This window comes from Camelina sativa, chromosome 2 (assembly GCF_000633955.1).
Source record: "Camelina sativa cultivar DH55 chromosome 2, Cs, whole genome shotgun sequence".
NCBI classification, from domain to species: domain Eukaryota; kingdom Viridiplantae; phylum Streptophyta; class Magnoliopsida; order Brassicales; family Brassicaceae; genus Camelina; species Camelina sativa.
Genome location: NC_025686.1, coordinates 26,058,603 through 26,075,093, shown reverse-complemented (window position 1 = coordinate 26,075,093; position 16,491 = coordinate 26,058,603). Strand labels below are relative to the sequence as shown.

The following is a 16,491-nucleotide window of genomic DNA, read 5'->3' as shown; positions in this document are numbered from 1 at the left end:
AAAACCATTCAGACTTCAGAAATAAAGCGACGAAATGAGAAATTATATGAGCAATATTATTATTTTTCCCTACATCAGGTGTACAACGACTGCTTGGAAGTTTATGGTTTGTCCCTATATATATATTCTTGAATTGCTATGGATCTTTTCGCATCTGAACAGTCGTTGTTACACCATCCACCACTACCGACTACACTACAGTGACTACTTACTACTCTACTATATATATGTGTGTGCCAATTCATAAGCTCATTATTGTTCAACACTTATTTTAATGTATGCGATTGATCTCCATATTATCAATAAAAATGATGAGTTTAACGAAAATCATGAAGATACAGAAAACATATATATACATATACACGATTATGATAATCATCAGTATTCGTTGAAGCATAAGCAACACACGACAACAAAATTAGATAATGTAACCGAAAAGACTAATCACGACACACACAAAAAAAAGTCACATATGTTACAAGAAAGGGAATCTGAGAGCAAAATATTTAATATGTAAAGTATGGTGTATATATATATATGTATATGTATATGTGTCTTAATTGAATAATTCCCATTTGTGATTAGGTTGAACCGGTTTAACTGTTTGTGGCGTGGCCGCGGAAGTAGAATGGGAATCAAAGGTTTCCCATCTCGTTGTTATGATCACCGAAGGACTTGATGAGGAGGCCGTCGGTTTCCTTGGCACTTGCTCATCAAATGTCAGCAAATCCTGTTCCTTGTATCGCGGTTGTGTTTGTGGCTTTGGTTGCATTTGCGGTTGCGGTTGCGGTTGTGTGGAGTTTTTGATCTTCAACAAGTCGAGTGCCTCAACATACTTCTGTAATCTTTCCTCCTTCCAACATTTTTCAAATCCAATCATTAGAAAACAGTGTTTTCAAAACACATTAGACTCAAAATATCTACTACTATTTTAAAAAAAAAACTTATCAATTCGACTGCAAAAAATATTAAATAACAAGACTTTATGCTTATGATTGGTAACTTATACTAATAAGAGTTATGTCATTCCATAGAATTTCTAGGTTTGATTAGTAACAAGAAGACGAAGTCATTATTTACTACAAAGAAAAGATCTTAAAGTTAAGTACCTGTATCTTCTTCTTTAATTCAAAGTCTCCATCTCCTGAGATAGAATCGAGTTTAACCAGTTGATTCATCAACATGTCCATCAAATTCTCCAGATTCTTCTCTTCAACTTTTCCTCCTTTACCAATCACTGTATCAAACGCCGACAGCTAAAATCCAAAAATAAAAAACATTTTTAAAAAAAATTCTAAACTTCAATTTACGAGACAAAACAAGAAAGTGTTAATTAACTGATCGGAGAAATTAGGAATTTATATTAAAAAAAAAAAAAAAAAAAGTCGTTATACTTGGCCGGCGAGTTTTTGGACTTGGAAAGTAATGTCAGAGATTGCTCTAGTAGATTTGTCATGGAGTGAGATTTTCCTCAACTCGAGGAGACGTTTCTCCTGAGAAATCAGATCATCTTTGAGAACAAGTTTGGAACGATCTTTAACACCGGAAAGATCAAGAAACATCTTTGAATCTCTTTCTTTGTCTTTGTATATAATCTTCATGTCTTGATGATGCACTCCTGTCGCACCAGACAATTTCTTCTTTAACTCTCCTATCCATTTATATAATTCAACAACAAAAAAAAACAATCAAATTCAGAAGAAAAAAAAAGAACAGAGCATAACTCCTAGGTTTTTGTTGTTGTGTACCAAAACTAGATTGAGAGTTGATACTGATCTCGTGGTGAACCGAACCGTATTTGACCCGAACCCGAATAACACGTGGCACGTTGGAGATTTGATCCGTTCGTTTCTGTACAACCATTCCTCCAGGTCGGAGCTCTAATTCACCGTCGCCGGGAGTAGTCGCCGTTGTTCCAATTTGCATTTTCATCATATTTCTTTTAGGGGTAAAAGAGAGAAGAGAGAAATGATGAGATGAACTTGACGTCTGAACACGATCAAGAAGAAGAATAAAGAAACGTCTCTCAACAAAATAAATATACCTTTAACAAAAAAACAAAATAAATATACTTTTTTGTTTTTTAATAAATTAATATTTCCGTTTCTAGACAGAACTCGTGGAACAAGTTAGAAGTATAGAAGAAAAGATGAAAGAATCATTAAGAAAAGAAAAAGAAAGAGTGACAGCTAATGTGATTGTTGTTATGTCTCATACTATATGTTTGTATTGTATCCCCCACAATATTTATTTCTCATGATAAATAATGACGCTATTTATATCCCCTACATTTATCATCTCTGTTCTGTTATTAATATAAGTCGTGTTCTACACGTCATCGCTTTTAACTCCGACAAAATACTCTGCAAACTGTAATAAATCTCTCTCTCTCTTGCGAAGATCCAAACTGTCTCGAATTATCGTCGGTGTGGTGTGTCTTCTTGCTAAGTTTTCGACCTGATAACATACAGACTACACGAAAGCTTTCTTTAATCCTTTACTGAAACAAGTTAGTGCTTTAGACAGAGACACGGTTGGGTTTTGACATCAAAAAGACTGTTCCAGAACAGAGCTTTCCACTGTTGGAGAACAGAGAGTTTTTTTTTTGTAAACTATTAGTATTATTTCTGGTATTTTATTAATGGGCTTAATAATGGGTATAGAGTTTGATAAAATGGGCCTGTTGGAAATTGGAAAGCTAGGGCTTATGTTTTTTTTTTAACCTGAATTTCTGTTTCGCAAGATTCTTTATCTTCTGTTCTGTAGGTGAAGTACTCTCGCAAGAACCTAATTTAGGGCTTATGTTTTTAGTTTGGTAAGGTGTGTGATTGAAAAAGCATAATTTAGTTTTTTTGGGGCTCTCAATGAGCTAAGATTTTATGGTTAGTGATTGTATATGGGTCTTATTAGCTCCATCATTTGATCTTTATACGATATATTGTTTGTGTGGGTTGAATTGTCAAAGTGAGTAATATTGGGGTCAATAAGTAATCATGCAAAACAAAAGGGGATATTTGTCGTAGCCCACTCATTTACAGCTGCAATCATTGGTACAGTTATTTACCCAAAAAACAATAATAATAATAATAATTTTGGTCAATCTACACGCGTCGCACACGATCCGCTCTCTCAATCGGACGATCCAAAAATACAGTTAAACTTTATCGGTATAGGGTCACGATTACGCCACGCAATCAGAACATCTAAAGCTTACCCAATAGATCAAACGATACTTGTTACGATGAATCCGACACGTGTCGGTATTGACTAACGGGTAATAAAAAGCACTTGCAAGAAAAAAAACCACAAGGCGGTGGATGGGCACTGGCTCGTCCGGTCAGATTTAGTTCTTTACGATTTCAACTAGGCGCGTCAAGTGCATTGTTGTTCCTCCAGCTCTCTCCAGGATTTTTTTCCCCATTTATATTCTAACTTAAAAGAAAAAAAAAAGATTTATTTATTGTAGCTTTTAATCTTTATAAATATATTACAAACAAAGCTTAAAACTTTTTTTTTTTTGTTTTCTCTATTTCACTTTATTAATTCTCTTCCTCGTCTTTGGTTTCGATTCAGTTGGGTGTTTTTTTTCTTCTGCTAGTTGTGGTTTTCAGCTTTTGTTCTATGTTGATCGAAGCTTCACTTCACAGTTCTTGGTATGTTGGTCTCTTCTGTGGTCTTCTATATTAATTTTATTTTCCTTTTTGTAATTTATATGTTGCTTTTAAAGTATCTGATTTCGAGATTTTTAAGGGATGAAATCTACTATTTTTGTTGTGTGATTTGGTTAGTTTCTCGGTTAATTATGTAAAGTAACGAACTTTAGAAAAAAAAAAATTAGGGTTTTGATTTTTGGGGGGGGTTACAGATGTCAAGTTCAATGTTAGTGGAGCACCAGATTCGAGTTTAGGTTTCGATAGAAGACAATGTTATTGATCTGATTTATATAACTGGTGAATATGTATTTTTGTTTGTCCTTGTAGGTATCCGCAGTAAAAAGGTGGGACATTTGTTGTCGCATTGGGGAAGAAGAAGAAACAATTTTGTCTTTGAGACCCTACTTTAATGGCTTCTTCAGCTTCTGGGATTTTCTTTCAAGGAGATGATGAATCTCAAAGTTTCATCAACTCTCACTTGACTTCCTCTTATGGGAATTCATCTAACTCTGTACCTGGATGTGGTGGCTATCACAATCTCAGTATGGTTTCTGGGGATATGCATAATCCGGTTATGATGAGTGTTTCAACCCCTGGTCCAAGCGCTGGAGCTAGTTCAATGGTGACTGATGCTAATTCAGGGCTTTCTGGAGGTGGTCCTCATTTGCAGCGTAGTGCTAGCATCAATAACGAGTCCTATATGCGTTTGCCTGCGTCTCCAATGTCCTTCTCTTCAAACAATATCAGCATCTCTGGGTCGTCAGTTGTTGATGGGTCTACTGTGGTACAAAGACATGATCCAAGTGTTCAGCTTGGTGGCTCCAGTGCTACATCGCTGCCTACATCACAAACTAATCAAATCCCGCTTTCGATGGCTCGTCGTGCTTCTGAATCCTTCTTTCAAGACCCAAACAACTTGAGCCAAGCTAGGAAAAAACCTAGGTTAGATTCAAAGCAGGATGATGCTTTGCAGCAGCAGATTTTGCGTCAGTGGCTTCAGAGACAGGATATGTTGCAGCAGCAGCAGCAGCAACAACAGCAAGGCCAAAACCCGCAGTTCCAACTTTTGCTTCAGCAACAAAAGCTGAGGCAACAGCAGCAACAATATCTTCAGTCGCTCCCACCATTGCAACGGGTTCAGCTGCAGCAACAGCAACAAGTGCAGCAACAACAACAGTTGCAGCAGCAGCACCAACAACAACAGCAACAGTTGCAACAAGGAATGCAACTGCAGTTAACCGGTGGGCCAAGACCTTATGAAAATAGCGTCTGCGCTCGAAGATTGATGCAGTACTTATATCATCAGCGACAAAGGCCTTCTGTGAGTGTGCTCATAGTCTTCAGAATTATTTGTTTTTTTATGTGTATTCTAGAAAAAAGCTCTTGACAGATACCAGTCGTGTCGTTGCTGATTTTGTAGGAGAGCAGTATTGTTTATTGGAGGAAATTTGTCACGGAGTATTTTTCTCCTCGCGCAAAGAAAAGATGGTGTCTTTCTCATTATGATAATGTGGGGCATAGCGCACTTGGTGTTTCTCCTCAGGCAGCCACGGTTTGTCTCCTCTCTTTCTCTTGATCATGTGAGCTTATCATATGCTTGCCTTACGGTGGAGTTGCACATAAGTTACTTATTCTTGTTGTCTGTATATTTGCTATTTTTAGGATGAATGGCAGTGTGATCTTTGTGGTTCTAAATCAGGAAGAGGATTTGGTAAGTTCTAGTTTACTTATCCCCTGATGAAGAAGAGGAAAAAACCAAAACATCTTCTCTTAGTAAGTTTTTTCTTATGAAATGTGCAGAAGCAACTTTTGATGTCCTGCCAAGGCTTAACGAGATCAAATTTGCAAGTGGTGTCCTTGACGAGCTTCTTTATCTGGGCGTACCATCTGAACGCAGATATGGTTCTGGTATTATGGTGTTAGAGTACGCAAAAGCAGTTCAGGAGAGTGTGTATGAACAGATCCGTGTTGTTCGCGAAGGCCATCTTCGGATTATATTCTCCCAAGAGCTTAAGGTTTAAAGAGCTTTTGTTTTCTAAATACTTTCAATCATTTATGTATTAGAGTGATTTGGCTTATCCTTTTGCTTTTTTTCCAGATTCTCTCATGGGAGTTCTGTACTCGCAGACATGAAGAGCTACTTCCTCGTCGCCTAGTAGCTCCACAGGTAACATAAATGGTTCGTAATATCTTTGTATCTTTGAAATACCTGGTCCTGAGACTTTGGAATGTCTGTTTCCTTTGGTCGTGCAGGTGAACCAACTACTTCAGGTTGCAGAGAAATGTCAGAGCACAATTGATCAAAGTGGATCAGATGGGATTCATCAACAGGATTTGCAAGCGAATAGCAATATGTGAGTCGATGAGTCTAGTCAATTTTTACATTTCTTTCATCTTTATTTCTTTCAGTCAGTTCATTTTCACTATTTATTGCATTTTCTAGAGTATTGAGGTAAAAATATTCACTGATGAGAAGAAGATAAGAGCTAATTTAGCTTGATAGTAGTACAAATATTATGTGCTGATGCCAAGTCTTTTGCTCCAGGGTCATGGCTGCTGGACGTCAACTAGCAAAAAGCTTGGAGTCACATTCACTCAATGACTTAGGCTTCTCCAAACGATATGTTCGATGTTTGCAGGTATCTCTATGCTTACTTTCTTAAGTCAGTAATTTCCTAATTTCTCTGCACTTTCTTAAGTCTTCTTTTTTTAACAGATTTCTGAGGTTGTCAGCAGCATGAAAGATATGATTGACTTCTGCCGTGACCAAAAAGTTGGTCCAATCGGTAAGTCAATACATAAACCTTAGAGTTTCCTTGAGATTCATCAAAACGCATTTGTGTTTCTATTTCTTTGTGCTTATATAAAGCTTGCTACCTTTTTACATCTGCAGAGGCTTTGAAGAGCTATCCATATCGAATGAAGGCTGGTAAATCGCAGATGCAGGAGATGGAGCAACTAGCAAATTCTGCTCGTGGACTTCCACCTGACAGGAACAGTCTCAACAAACTGATGGCCTTACGAAATTCCGGGATTAACATACCGATGAACAATATGACCGGTCAAGGTGCTCTTCCTGGCTCTGCACAAGCTGCTGCCTTTGCGCTTACCAATTACCAGACCATGCTCATGAAACAAAACCACCTGAATTCAGACCAAAACAACACTACGATCCAACAAGAGCCATCAAGAAACCGGAGTGCATCTCCGAGCTATCAAGGAACTAGTCCTTTGTTGCCTGGTTTTGTGCATAGCCCATCTATAAGCGGTGTTTCTTCCCATCTGTCTCCTCAGCGGCAAATGCCAAGCTCCAGTTATAATAATAGCTCAACCCAGCAATACCACCAACAACCACCTTCCTGTAGTAGCGGTAACCAAACATTGGAACAACAAATGATTCACCAAATATGGCAACAGATGGCAAACAGCAATGGAGGCTCCGGTCAACAACAACAACAACAGCAGTCACTATCTGGTCAGAACATGATGAATTGCAATGCCAACATGGGAAGAAACAGAACAGATTATGTTCCTACAGTGGAAACACTAAGCACCGGCTCCAACAGATTCAGAGGTATTAAGGGGTTAGAGCAGGGCCAAAACCAGGACGGTATGGTCTCTAATACATCTCTCAACTTTGCGAATAACGGGTTCTTTAGCAATGAGGTTGATGAAAACATGGGATATTCTTGGAAGGCATGAGAGGTCTTTTGGGATTTGATAGTTAGTTTCCAATGTTGTCTTTGTAAAGAACTGAGTTAAAGACTAACTTTCTTAGGTATATGAATCTCATGAGGGGGTTTCAATGTTGACGTGTCTACGATGTTGTTGTTCTTTCTTCTTCTTAGATTAAGCTTCTCTTTTTATGAAGAGGTTTTTCTGGAAAGTGTTACTAATTCTGGAAAAGAAGACTCTGTTCTTCAAGAACTCATCGCTTTATCAATCAATATGTGCTTTTTTCGTCTATATGAATGTTTTATTTAAAAGCTGATAGGTACAATTACAAAACAAGCTAAACACAGATGTCTTTAGTTTAACACTTTGGATCTCTGATTACGATTACATCAGTATATTCAAACCTCCAAATCAGATGAAAGGTTCAGTATTTATTACTGGCTGGGTAAGGTCAGTTCCATTTTACAGATGCTGTAAACTATAGCTATATGTAGTAGCATAGAGCCATAGACTATAGAGAGCAATAAAGAGACTCGATAACGAGATTTGAAAAGTAAACATTAAGTTATATATATGACTCGAACCCATTAAAGTAGTTAGATGATATATATTGTTCTCAATAAATAAGTAAATGACTTTTTTCTGCATACTACTAAACAGAACACTGATCGTTGGAGCCGTAGAGAATTACAGCCTTTGTGATTTAAGTATGCGTGAGCATTGAGCAAGGCAAAACTTTGTTACTTTTATCTCCGAGCATAAGCGGGTATATCATTCATCGTAGGTAACACTTGGCCACTGTCCCTAAGAGCATCTTTATAGGGGAACTATTTTGGGTGTTCTTAGAGTAAATATATTATGAAAATAATGTAAGATCAGTAGTTAAGATCTTTTGTTAAAAAGTTAGTTATTGGGGTAACATGTTTAAGATCATAAGATTTAATAATATAATAATGTCAAATATATTACAATTATAAAAACTTATAAAATAACATTTAAATTGCAAACTTATAAAACTTTTACTAAAATTCAAAATACAATACCAAAATTTTATGAAACAAAAAAACATTAAAAAAAGAAAAAAAACAAACATATTACTTAATTAAAGCACACAAACATTTTATTTAATTAATATATAGTTTAATGTCCAAATTTACTCTATATATTCTCAATCAAATCCTCTTTTAATTTGTGAAAAATTGTTTACAAAAAATAATATCTATTCACAGTTTGCCACATCAGCTTAGAACTGAGCCAAGAACAGTTCTACATTAAGAACTGATCTTGGTGTTCTTATGCCACTATTCATTATTTTTCTAATTTTTTGTGCTAAGAACATCCTTGGTGTTATGCCTATAAAGATGGCCTCAACATCACCTTCTGTTTTCAAGTCGAATGATAACATTTATTATAGGCTGGATATATGTAGTCTGCTAATTCTGACTCTGAAATAGTGAAATTATGATGAAATGTCTCTATGCATTTTTTTAAAAATATAGTATGCAAGGTTTAATTAAAAATTATACAAAAAAAAAAAAAAAAAACTTGAAAAACATATACTTTTCATTTTCCATATACCAACCATCCTACTAAATCCACCCCACAATATAGAAGAGATTCTAGCTAATTAATCAACTCTTTGTATAGATACTATAGTTATTTGTATATAATAAGATAACTGAGTACACGTATAAATGCACTCAGCGTGGATTTAATTTATGAAAAAAAAACAAACAAACTAAAAATGGAACAGTTGTGATATTCTTTAATTTAGTTTTTTTTCGCATGTTAATCTTATGAACCAACCAGACCATGTGGCCATGCCAAACGTCTCCGCGCTTCTTTATCTAATTAATCTCTCAAAATATACACACTCGTGACATTATATAAATATTCATATATTGCTGTGAGGTCCTAATTAAATCATATAGATAGAACTACATCAGATATACATATAAAGAAACAAACTTATCTATGGCATCGTTAAAGTCTTTGGCAGCCGTTCTCAGCCATGGGTGCTATACTGATGGGTCAAGCCCAAGAATGTGGCAACGATCTAGCAAATGTTCAGGTGTGTGCTGCCATGGTGCTGCCGGGTTCAGGCAGACCGAATTCAGAGTGTTGCGCCGCACTTCAATCAACTAACAGAGATTGTCTATGCAACGCTCTCCGCGCAGCTACCTCTCTTCCTGCGCTTTGTAGCCTTCCTCCTGTGGATTGCGGTACTGATTTATTCACTTTTAACCATAAGTTTGGAAAATTTGGTTCGTTCCAAGATGAGCATGAACAGAAAAAATCTCAATACATAGTTTGAGTTTGGATACGATAGCTTTGTTGTCAACATCTATACGATTTTATAAATAATACAATAGAAATTTGTTGGGCTAGCTAAAAAAATATTAGCCATTTTTAAAAGGTAGATGAAGTAGAATCGTACCTGAAATATCAACTCTATAGGCTCTAGCTAACTCGACTAGTGTTCTTTTATATATGATGTATAGACTCGTATTTTCATAACTCTTTTCTGAGGTTTTTTTGTCTTTTGGTTTGTGTTGTGCAGGTATAAGTGCTTAGTTTAGCTACGAGTCAATTCTGAGATGATCGAGAGGGAAATGGATAAAAAAAAAAAAGAATAACGATAAAAATTCTATTTTTATGTTTTTTTCTCGCTCCTGCCTTTTGTTTTCTTTTAATACTTGTAATAAAGTTCTGAGAAGTTTTGCTTGAAAATTTATGTACTAGTGTAATAATACGGCTTTGCTAATTATGAGGATAAAACTTCCCTGTACGAAATAAATGCTTTTAATCATGTACGAAAGTCTAGTTATCGGAAAAGTACTCCTAGATTAGTTGTAGGTTGTTAAAACATGCATGGAAAAATCATGCAAGTTGTTTTGTTTGTTAAGCTAAAAAGTGGAGTATGTGTGTTTAAGAAGCTAGAAAGTCTACAAATACCTGACCCCTAGTGCTGATTGCTGAATAAGACTTGAGGATAAGATATAGGGGTTTGATCTAGTCTAGACGATCGTTATCATGTACATCACATCTATTTCTATTTTCGAATATTCCCTATTATTTTCTTTTTTCATATAAACTTACTGAGCTACTTCTAAACTGCATCCTCATAATGAGTAGAAAATAAACGACAACGAATAATAAGTGACTTGGAAGGAATTATAAAGCTTTCAAATTGGGTTAGAAATATATGGGTAACATCTTTAGTGTTGCAATAAAGAGTATAAGACTTTGAATTATGCCAGTATGCCACCACAATAACAACATATGTAACATTATGTGGTCTGGATTAAAAGATAAACCACCTATCCAGTATCATCCACACAACAACAAGTCAACAACAACAACAACAACAAAAAAATCTGTTTTTAAAAAAATATATTCCCAACACAAATTGTATAGTTTTGCAGTCATTGGAACAAAGAAACAAAAAAAAAAAGCTGCAGTATGCAGAAGTCGTAGACACTAGACTCCAGTGAAAGTATGGGCTTCAAAGAATGACACGTCCTCCCAATTATTCTCTCTTTTTTTTTTACAAAATGAAAATTTTATTTTTTCTCAACATTACATAATTCAAATATCTAATATTCATCACTTCACAATTTCACATCCCATTTCACATTACACACATACTCAAAAAAAAAGAAAACATAAAAGTGACGTATGTTATAATAAAAGGGTTTGAAACCGAAACACAAAGAAGAGATCTGGTACGGTTGGTAGGAAGTGTAGTCAGGCCCATTGACTTTAACCGACGCTCTTTTTTTTTTACTTATTAAAGCCTTTCAAAAACATACGCGTGTAACCAACGCTTTACATCTTGGCGCGTGGATGCGTACTCTGTAATCTGTCTGAATGTGTATATATATAAGCCGTTAAAAGCTCTCTCTCCATTACCAAAACGTTTTATGTTTTTTTTCTTTCTTTGTAACTTAAAAATAAAATAAAGTCTCAGCAAGTACATGATGATGAAGAGTGTAGTAGATTAACCGGGGAAATAAATCTACGGTAAACATTCTCCGGCGAGTTTCCGACGATGAACGATGGGCTTTTTCGGGAGACTTTTCGGGGGAAGTAAAAAAAAGTCAGATAATAAACGGAGGTGGAGCTTCACCACCACCAGATCTTCTAATTCCAGCAAGAGAGCTCCGTCCAAGTCGTCGGCTTCGGTGGTGGTTGAGGAAAATGGTTTGGATGCCGACAAACATGCGATAGCCGTTGCGGCTGCGACTGCTGCTGTGGCTGAAGCTGCTCTTACTGCTGCTCATGCGGCTGCGGAAGTCGTCAGACTCACTAGCGGAAACGGAAGCGGGAGAAACGGTGGCGGTGGAGGAAACTCGTCGGTGTTTCAAATCGGAAGAAGTAACCGTCGGTGGGCTCAGGAGAATCTCGCGGCTATGAAGATTCAATCATCTTTTCGTGGTTATCTGGTTAGTAGTTTACTCATTTTTCTTGATTTTCTTGAATCTTGAAAACTCTTATCTCTGTTCTTTCCTTAATTAATCTTTTAGTCTATTAAGGAAACTTTCCTAAAATTCTTTAACGTAGTGTGAACTAGCTGTCTGAAAATTCGGGGTTTTGTTGTTTAAATCATTCCCAAAATTCAAAATTTTGAAAAATTGGAAACAATGGGTAAAATTTTGTATTTTCTTGTGTGGGGTTTTGGTCCGAAAGAAACTGACTATAGAAGAAGAAGAAGACAAACAAATGTGAATCATAGAAGTTTCTTTGAAACTTGTTACATTCTGCCGACACTATTTTTAGTGGTTATGAATTAGAGAGTACTTAAAAACTTGTTTTATTTCTTTAACTACTCAGGAAAATTTGATGAAAGATCTGATAAGAATTTTTTGAGATGAAGTTAGATTATTGTTGGTGTGAATCATTTGATTTTAGTTGTATGATGGGCCAAGTTCTTTTTTTTTTTTTTCTTTCTTTCTTTCCACGTTATTTTCTGCTTTTTTTTTTTTTAGTTCTGAACTTTATGGAAATAAATAAGACTAATTAGTATTTTACAGATGGGTTCTCTTTTTCTTTAGGACAGAAACTTTAAAGTTGAAATCTTTAGCCAAAAACTTTTACAAGTTGCCTATTTTATCTTCACTTTTAGTTAATAAAGTTTCATTTTTTAACCATGTTTTTTTTCCAACTCTTTTTCAAGTTCTTATGGATGAATAAATTTGTTTATAAATAAAAGGGTTCAAAACACGGAATTTGGAGATTCTTTAATTCGAGTTAAATTATGTTATTTCCAAGATCTAGTATGTGTGTTCTCACATCTTGACCAATGTGAAAAGAAGAACTCGTGTGTGTGTGTGTACATTTGACCTTGAGTTGAGACATAATACTTTCGAGAATGGTGGGCTCTGTGATTACTATATCTAGTTTTTGGTACCAAGTGGAAGTGGTTGGGAAACTAAAAGCAAGATAGAATAATTTCACAAACCACTAATCCCATTAGCGGTTTTCAAAATTAACGATGATTGTGTCTTTAACAAATCATTAAACTCGTCTTGTCCTTGTTATCATTCCCTTTCAAACAAACTCAACTTCGATTATTTGTGGTGGAGCCAAATTATTTTATACGAAGTCAAAAATTATAAACTTTATACATTGGCTTCGGAAGTACATGCAAACGATTGTAACTTGTGTCTTGTTGCATTTATTGTCTGCATTGAAGTTTTTTTTTTGGTTCTATTTTGGCTAATGTGTTACATTTCAGGCGAGGAGGGCATTAAGAGCATTAAAGGCATTAGTGAAGCTTCAAGCGTTAGTGAGAGGAAACATAGTGAGAAAACAAACCGCAGATATGCTTAGAAGGATGCAAACTCTGGTTCGTCTCCAATCTCAAGCTCGTGCTCGAGCCTCTCGTTCTTCTCACTCCTCTGTTTCTTTCCACTCCTCGACCGCTCTATTATTCCCATCTTCCTCTTCTTCTCCACGTTCTCTCCACACTCGCTGCGTTTCAAACGCTGAAGTCATCTCTATGGACCACCGAGGTGGCTCTAAGCGGTTAGATTGGCAAGCCGAGGAAGTCCAAGACGAAGACAAGATCCTAGAAGTGGATACTTGGAAGCCTCATTTTCATCCCAAACAGCTACGTTCAGATAGAAACAACGAGTCTCCGAGGAAAAGACAACAATCTTTGTTGTGTCCAAGAAGTACAGAGAATAGTCCTCAAGTTGGGTCTAGTGGATCAAGACGAAGAACTCCGTTTACGCCGACATCAAGAAGCGAGTATTCTTGGGGATGTAATAACTATTACTACTCGGGGTATCATCCGAATTACATGGCTAACACAGAGTCTTATAAAGCTAAAGTCCGGTCACAGAGCGCACCGAAACAGAGAGCTGAGGTCTCTAATGATACCAGTGGCTACAAGAGATCTGTTCAGGGACAGTATTACTACTACACGGCGGTTGCAGAAGAGAGTGCGGATGTTGGAAGCCCCGGTTACTACGGAGGAGGACTTTCTGATCGATTGAATCGTAACCAAAGCGCTAAATCGAGGATGCATTCTTCGTTTCTTGTTTAGATTATGATTCTCTTCTCTTTTCTTTTCTTTTTCTTGTGGTTTGAGTTTGGTAATTTTCCTTCCAGGAGCTAAAGAGTATTAACACTGGGGGATGTGTAAATTGTTTTTAACAAGTTTCGATTGCTTGCAAAAGAAGGAACATAGCTCTGTTCTCTCTATCTTTGTTGATTAGTAGTGCTCAATCAAAGATAAATCAAACTGCTTTGATCCAAGTTAGACCGGTAAAAAGTGTTTACTAAAAACTGTGTCAAAAAACGGAATGAATGTTGAAATGGCTAAAATGATTTAGANCCCAAACAGCTACGTTCAGATAGAAACAACGAGTCTCCGAGGAAAAGACAACAATCTTTGTTGTGTCCAAGAAGTACAGAGAATAGTCCTCAAGTTGGGTCTAGTGGATCAAGACGAAGAACTCCGTTTACGCCGACATCAAGAAGCGAGTATTCTTGGGGATGTAATAACTATTACTACTCGGGGTATCATCCGAATTACATGGCTAACACAGAGTCTTATAAAGCTAAAGTCCGGTCACAGAGCGCACCGAAACAGAGAGCTGAGGTCTCTAATGATACCAGTGGCTACAAGAGATCTGTTCAGGGACAGTATTACTACTACACGGCGGTTGCAGAAGAGAGTGCGGATGTTGGAAGCCCCGGTTACTACGGAGGAGGACTTTCTGATCGATTGAATCGTAACCAAAGCGCTAAATCGAGGATGCATTCTTCGTTTCTTGTTTAGATTATGATTCTCTTCTCTTTTCTTTTCTTTTTCTTGTGGTTTGAGTTTGGTAATTTTCCTTCCAGGAGCTAAAGAGTATTAACACTGGGGGATGTGTAAATTGTTTTTAACAAGTTTCGATTGCTTGCAAAAGAAGGAACATAGCTCTGTTCTCTCTATCTTTGTTGATTAGTAGTGCTCAATCAAAGATAAATCAAACTGCTTTGATCCAAGTTAGACCGGTAAAAAGTGTTTACTAAAAACTGTGTCAAAAAACGGAATGAATGTTGAAATGGCTAAAATGATTTAGATATTAGAACAAATCGAAACTAAACAAAGGCTAACCGATGTAACTATATTTCCAAGACAACAACAGTGAGTTTAATACATCTTTGTTTAGGATAACCAAACCTCCTCAGTCAGATTTAAACACTTATTAGTCGTGAGTGCTACGACATCGTTCTAAATCCACTGAGCCAGCTTGAAAGATTTTAGTGCCTTCACTGAATGCTAGAAAAAAGCATATAAATTAATCAAATTTGATAATTTAGATGATACAAGAATATATATATATATATATATATATATATATATATATATATAAAGAGGAAAGGTTTAGTAGTAAGTTACAAGTTGCAATCGGTGTTAGGGTCGATGGTGAAACCCAAAACAACACCGCAGAAACCAGATAACGTAGAAATGGCGGTGGCGTTAGAGTTATAGACATTGATGAGTTCCATGAAGCAATTACAGAGCCACTTTCTCTTCTCCGACGAATCAGAGTAGGTTCCGATCACCGTCATGGCGTCGCAGCAGCTAGACCCTGGTATCGGATCCGGGTAACCGTAGTTTACAAACTCCGTGCACGACGTGACCAGCGTTCCTACCGCCGCACAATCGGCAGCGTTTTCCACCGTCGCTGAACATGTAGCCGACAATAGTAATAAGAAGAGAGACATCATCGGATAGAATGATTTCATCATATACATAACTTTATAAGAGGATGATGAATCTTTATTTGACGAAACTAGCTAGTTAGAACGTTTTTGCTTGTTGTACAAGCTATGGTTTATAGACAAGACAGAAAAAAATGAGCGTTTCCGTGTGTGTGTTTGGAGTTGGTTTCCAACAGAGGTTGTGTGATATCATCTAAAAACAAGTCATTTCATGCGAATGGTGATTCATGGTGCATACAATAGTGTCATTGACGTGCACGTTTAGCATTTCTTAACAAATGTTAGTAGTGAAAACCGTGTGCAAGTAAAAGGTGATCAAGAATTAAGCTCATAGAGATAAGAGAGTTAAAAAAAAAATTACAGTATGTTGGAAAATTTAACACTAATATAAACACATTGGATCTCCACCGTTAGATCGAGAGGGGTATGCTATGCATAATAAAACCGGACTTTTTCCCGGTGGAGATTTCACGATAGCGACGACGTTGTCGTTGTGATGAGATATTGTGATTGTTCTCTTTGCTTCTTCTCTTCGTCACGTCTATTTTTGTAAAACCCTATACAACGTAAAATTTTTATTTAACAATAGAAATTGTGAGTAGTAAACCTAAACAGAATATGAAATTTTTATCACAACAAATTATTTTTCTTCTACAACAAACTAAAATACTGTATATACAAATCTTCTCACATCTTAAATATACAAAACAAATTTAAGTAAAATTGGATATAAACACAAACCAGATCGGATTCGGTTAGATAAAACAAATTGAGATCAAAAGTCAAAAAGTCAAAAGCGATCGGATTCGGTTCGATTTATAAACCAAACACAAACCAGTTCGGTTAAACTAAAATCCCTAATTTGCCGTACCAATCTGAATCTCGTACCTTCTTCCATTAGTGATGTCGTAAAAAAAAAAAAAAAAAACTTTGGGCCGTT

The 16,491-nt window shown here is 36.4% G+C and overlaps 4 protein-coding genes and 1 pseudogene across 7 annotated transcripts; 3 read left to right on the top strand and 2 right to left on the bottom strand.

The window, feature by feature from the left end:
* LOC104739557 (BAG family molecular chaperone regulator 2-like) lies at positions 335–2,144 on the bottom strand. 3 transcript variants are annotated; one of them, XM_010459963.2, is made up of 4 exons: positions 1,749–2,144; positions 1,395–1,618; positions 1,110–1,256; positions 335–853 (listed from the first exon to the last, which is right to left on the bottom strand). In XM_010459963.2, exons 1-4 carry the CDS (start codon positions 1,933–1,935, stop codon positions 557–559), a joined length of 855 nt encoding a protein of 284 aa, XP_010458265.1. In that variant the 5' UTR covers positions 1,936–2,144; the 3' UTR covers positions 335–556. The 3 variants fall into 3 exon arrangements, with proteins under 3 accessions (XP_010458265.1, XP_010458257.1, XP_010458273.1); XM_010459955.2 differs by having other exon boundaries at positions 1,395–1,651; positions 1,749–2,047; XM_010459971.2 differs by having other exon boundaries at positions 732–845; positions 1,395–1,651; positions 1,749–2,140.
* On the top strand, positions 3,321–7,619 carry LOC104739547 (probable transcriptional regulator SLK2). Its single transcript, XM_010459943.2, has 10 exons — positions 3,321–3,653; positions 3,981–4,974; positions 5,074–5,205; positions 5,316–5,364; positions 5,454–5,668; positions 5,752–5,820; positions 5,907–6,007; positions 6,199–6,292; positions 6,370–6,439; positions 6,547–7,619. Exons 2-10 carry the CDS (start codon positions 4,063–4,065, stop codon positions 7,353–7,355), a joined length of 2,451 nt encoding a protein of 816 aa, XP_010458245.1. The 5' UTR covers positions 3,321–3,653; positions 3,981–4,062; the 3' UTR covers positions 7,356–7,619.
* On the top strand, positions 9,303–10,104 carry LOC104739539 (annotated as a pseudogene).
* LOC104739523 (protein IQ-DOMAIN 14-like) lies at positions 11,229–14,787 on the top strand. 2 transcript variants are annotated; one of them, XM_010459921.2, is made up of 3 exons: positions 11,229–11,773; positions 13,066–13,450; positions 14,189–14,787. In XM_010459921.2, exons 1-3 carry the CDS (start codon positions 11,387–11,389, stop codon positions 14,614–14,616), a joined length of 1,200 nt encoding a protein of 399 aa, XP_010458223.1. In that variant the 5' UTR covers positions 11,229–11,386; the 3' UTR covers positions 14,617–14,787. The 2 variants fall into 2 exon arrangements, with proteins under 2 accessions (XP_010458223.1, XP_010458214.1); XM_010459912.2 differs by lacking the exon at positions 14,189–14,787 and having other exon boundaries at positions 13,066–14,049.
* On the bottom strand, positions 14,889–15,722 carry LOC104739513 (putative non-specific lipid-transfer protein 14). Its single transcript, XM_010459902.2, has 2 exons — positions 15,226–15,722; positions 14,889–15,105 (listed from the first exon to the last, which is right to left on the bottom strand). Exons 1-2 carry the CDS (start codon positions 15,582–15,584, stop codon positions 15,096–15,098), a joined length of 369 nt encoding a protein of 122 aa, XP_010458204.1. The 5' UTR covers positions 15,585–15,722; the 3' UTR covers positions 14,889–15,095.

Bases quoted from the DNA above. Each gene is read 5' to 3' on its own strand.
- LOC104739513 (XM_010459902.2), bottom strand. From the start codon at position 15,584: ATGTATATGATGAAATCATTCTATCCGATGATGTCTCTCTTCTTATTA.
- LOC104739557 (XM_010459955.2), bottom strand. From the start codon at position 1,935: ATGATGAAAATGCAAATTGGAACAACGGCGACTACTCCCGGCGACGGT. The intron at 1,257-1,394 runs GTATAACGACTT...TTTGGATTTTAG, and splicing joins TCCAAAAACTCGCCGGCCAA to CTGTCGGCGTTTGATACAGT. The intron at 854-1,109 runs GTACTTAACTTT...AAATGTTGGAAG, and splicing joins AATTAAAGAAGAAGATACAG to GAGGAAAGATTACAGAAGTA.
- LOC104739523 (XM_010459921.2), top strand. From the start codon at position 11,387: ATGGGCTTTTTCGGGAGACTTTTCGGGGGAAGTAAAAAAAAGTCAGAT. The intron at 11,774-13,065 runs GTTAGTAGTTTA...GTTACATTTCAG, and splicing joins CATCTTTTCGTGGTTATCTG to GCGAGGAGGGCATTAAGAGC. The intron at 13,451-14,188 runs ATAGAAACAACG...AGCTACGTTCAG, and splicing joins TCCCAAACAGCTACGTTCAG to ATAGAAACAACGAGTCTCCG.
- LOC104739547 (XM_010459943.2), top strand. From the start codon at position 4,063: ATGGCTTCTTCAGCTTCTGGGATTTTCTTTCAAGGAGATGATGAATCT. The intron at 4,975-5,073 runs GTGAGTGTGCTC...CTGATTTTGTAG, and splicing joins ATCAGCGACAAAGGCCTTCT to GAGAGCAGTATTGTTTATTG. The intron at 5,669-5,751 runs GTTTAAAGAGCT...CTTTTTTTCCAG, and splicing joins TATTCTCCCAAGAGCTTAAG to ATTCTCTCATGGGAGTTCTG.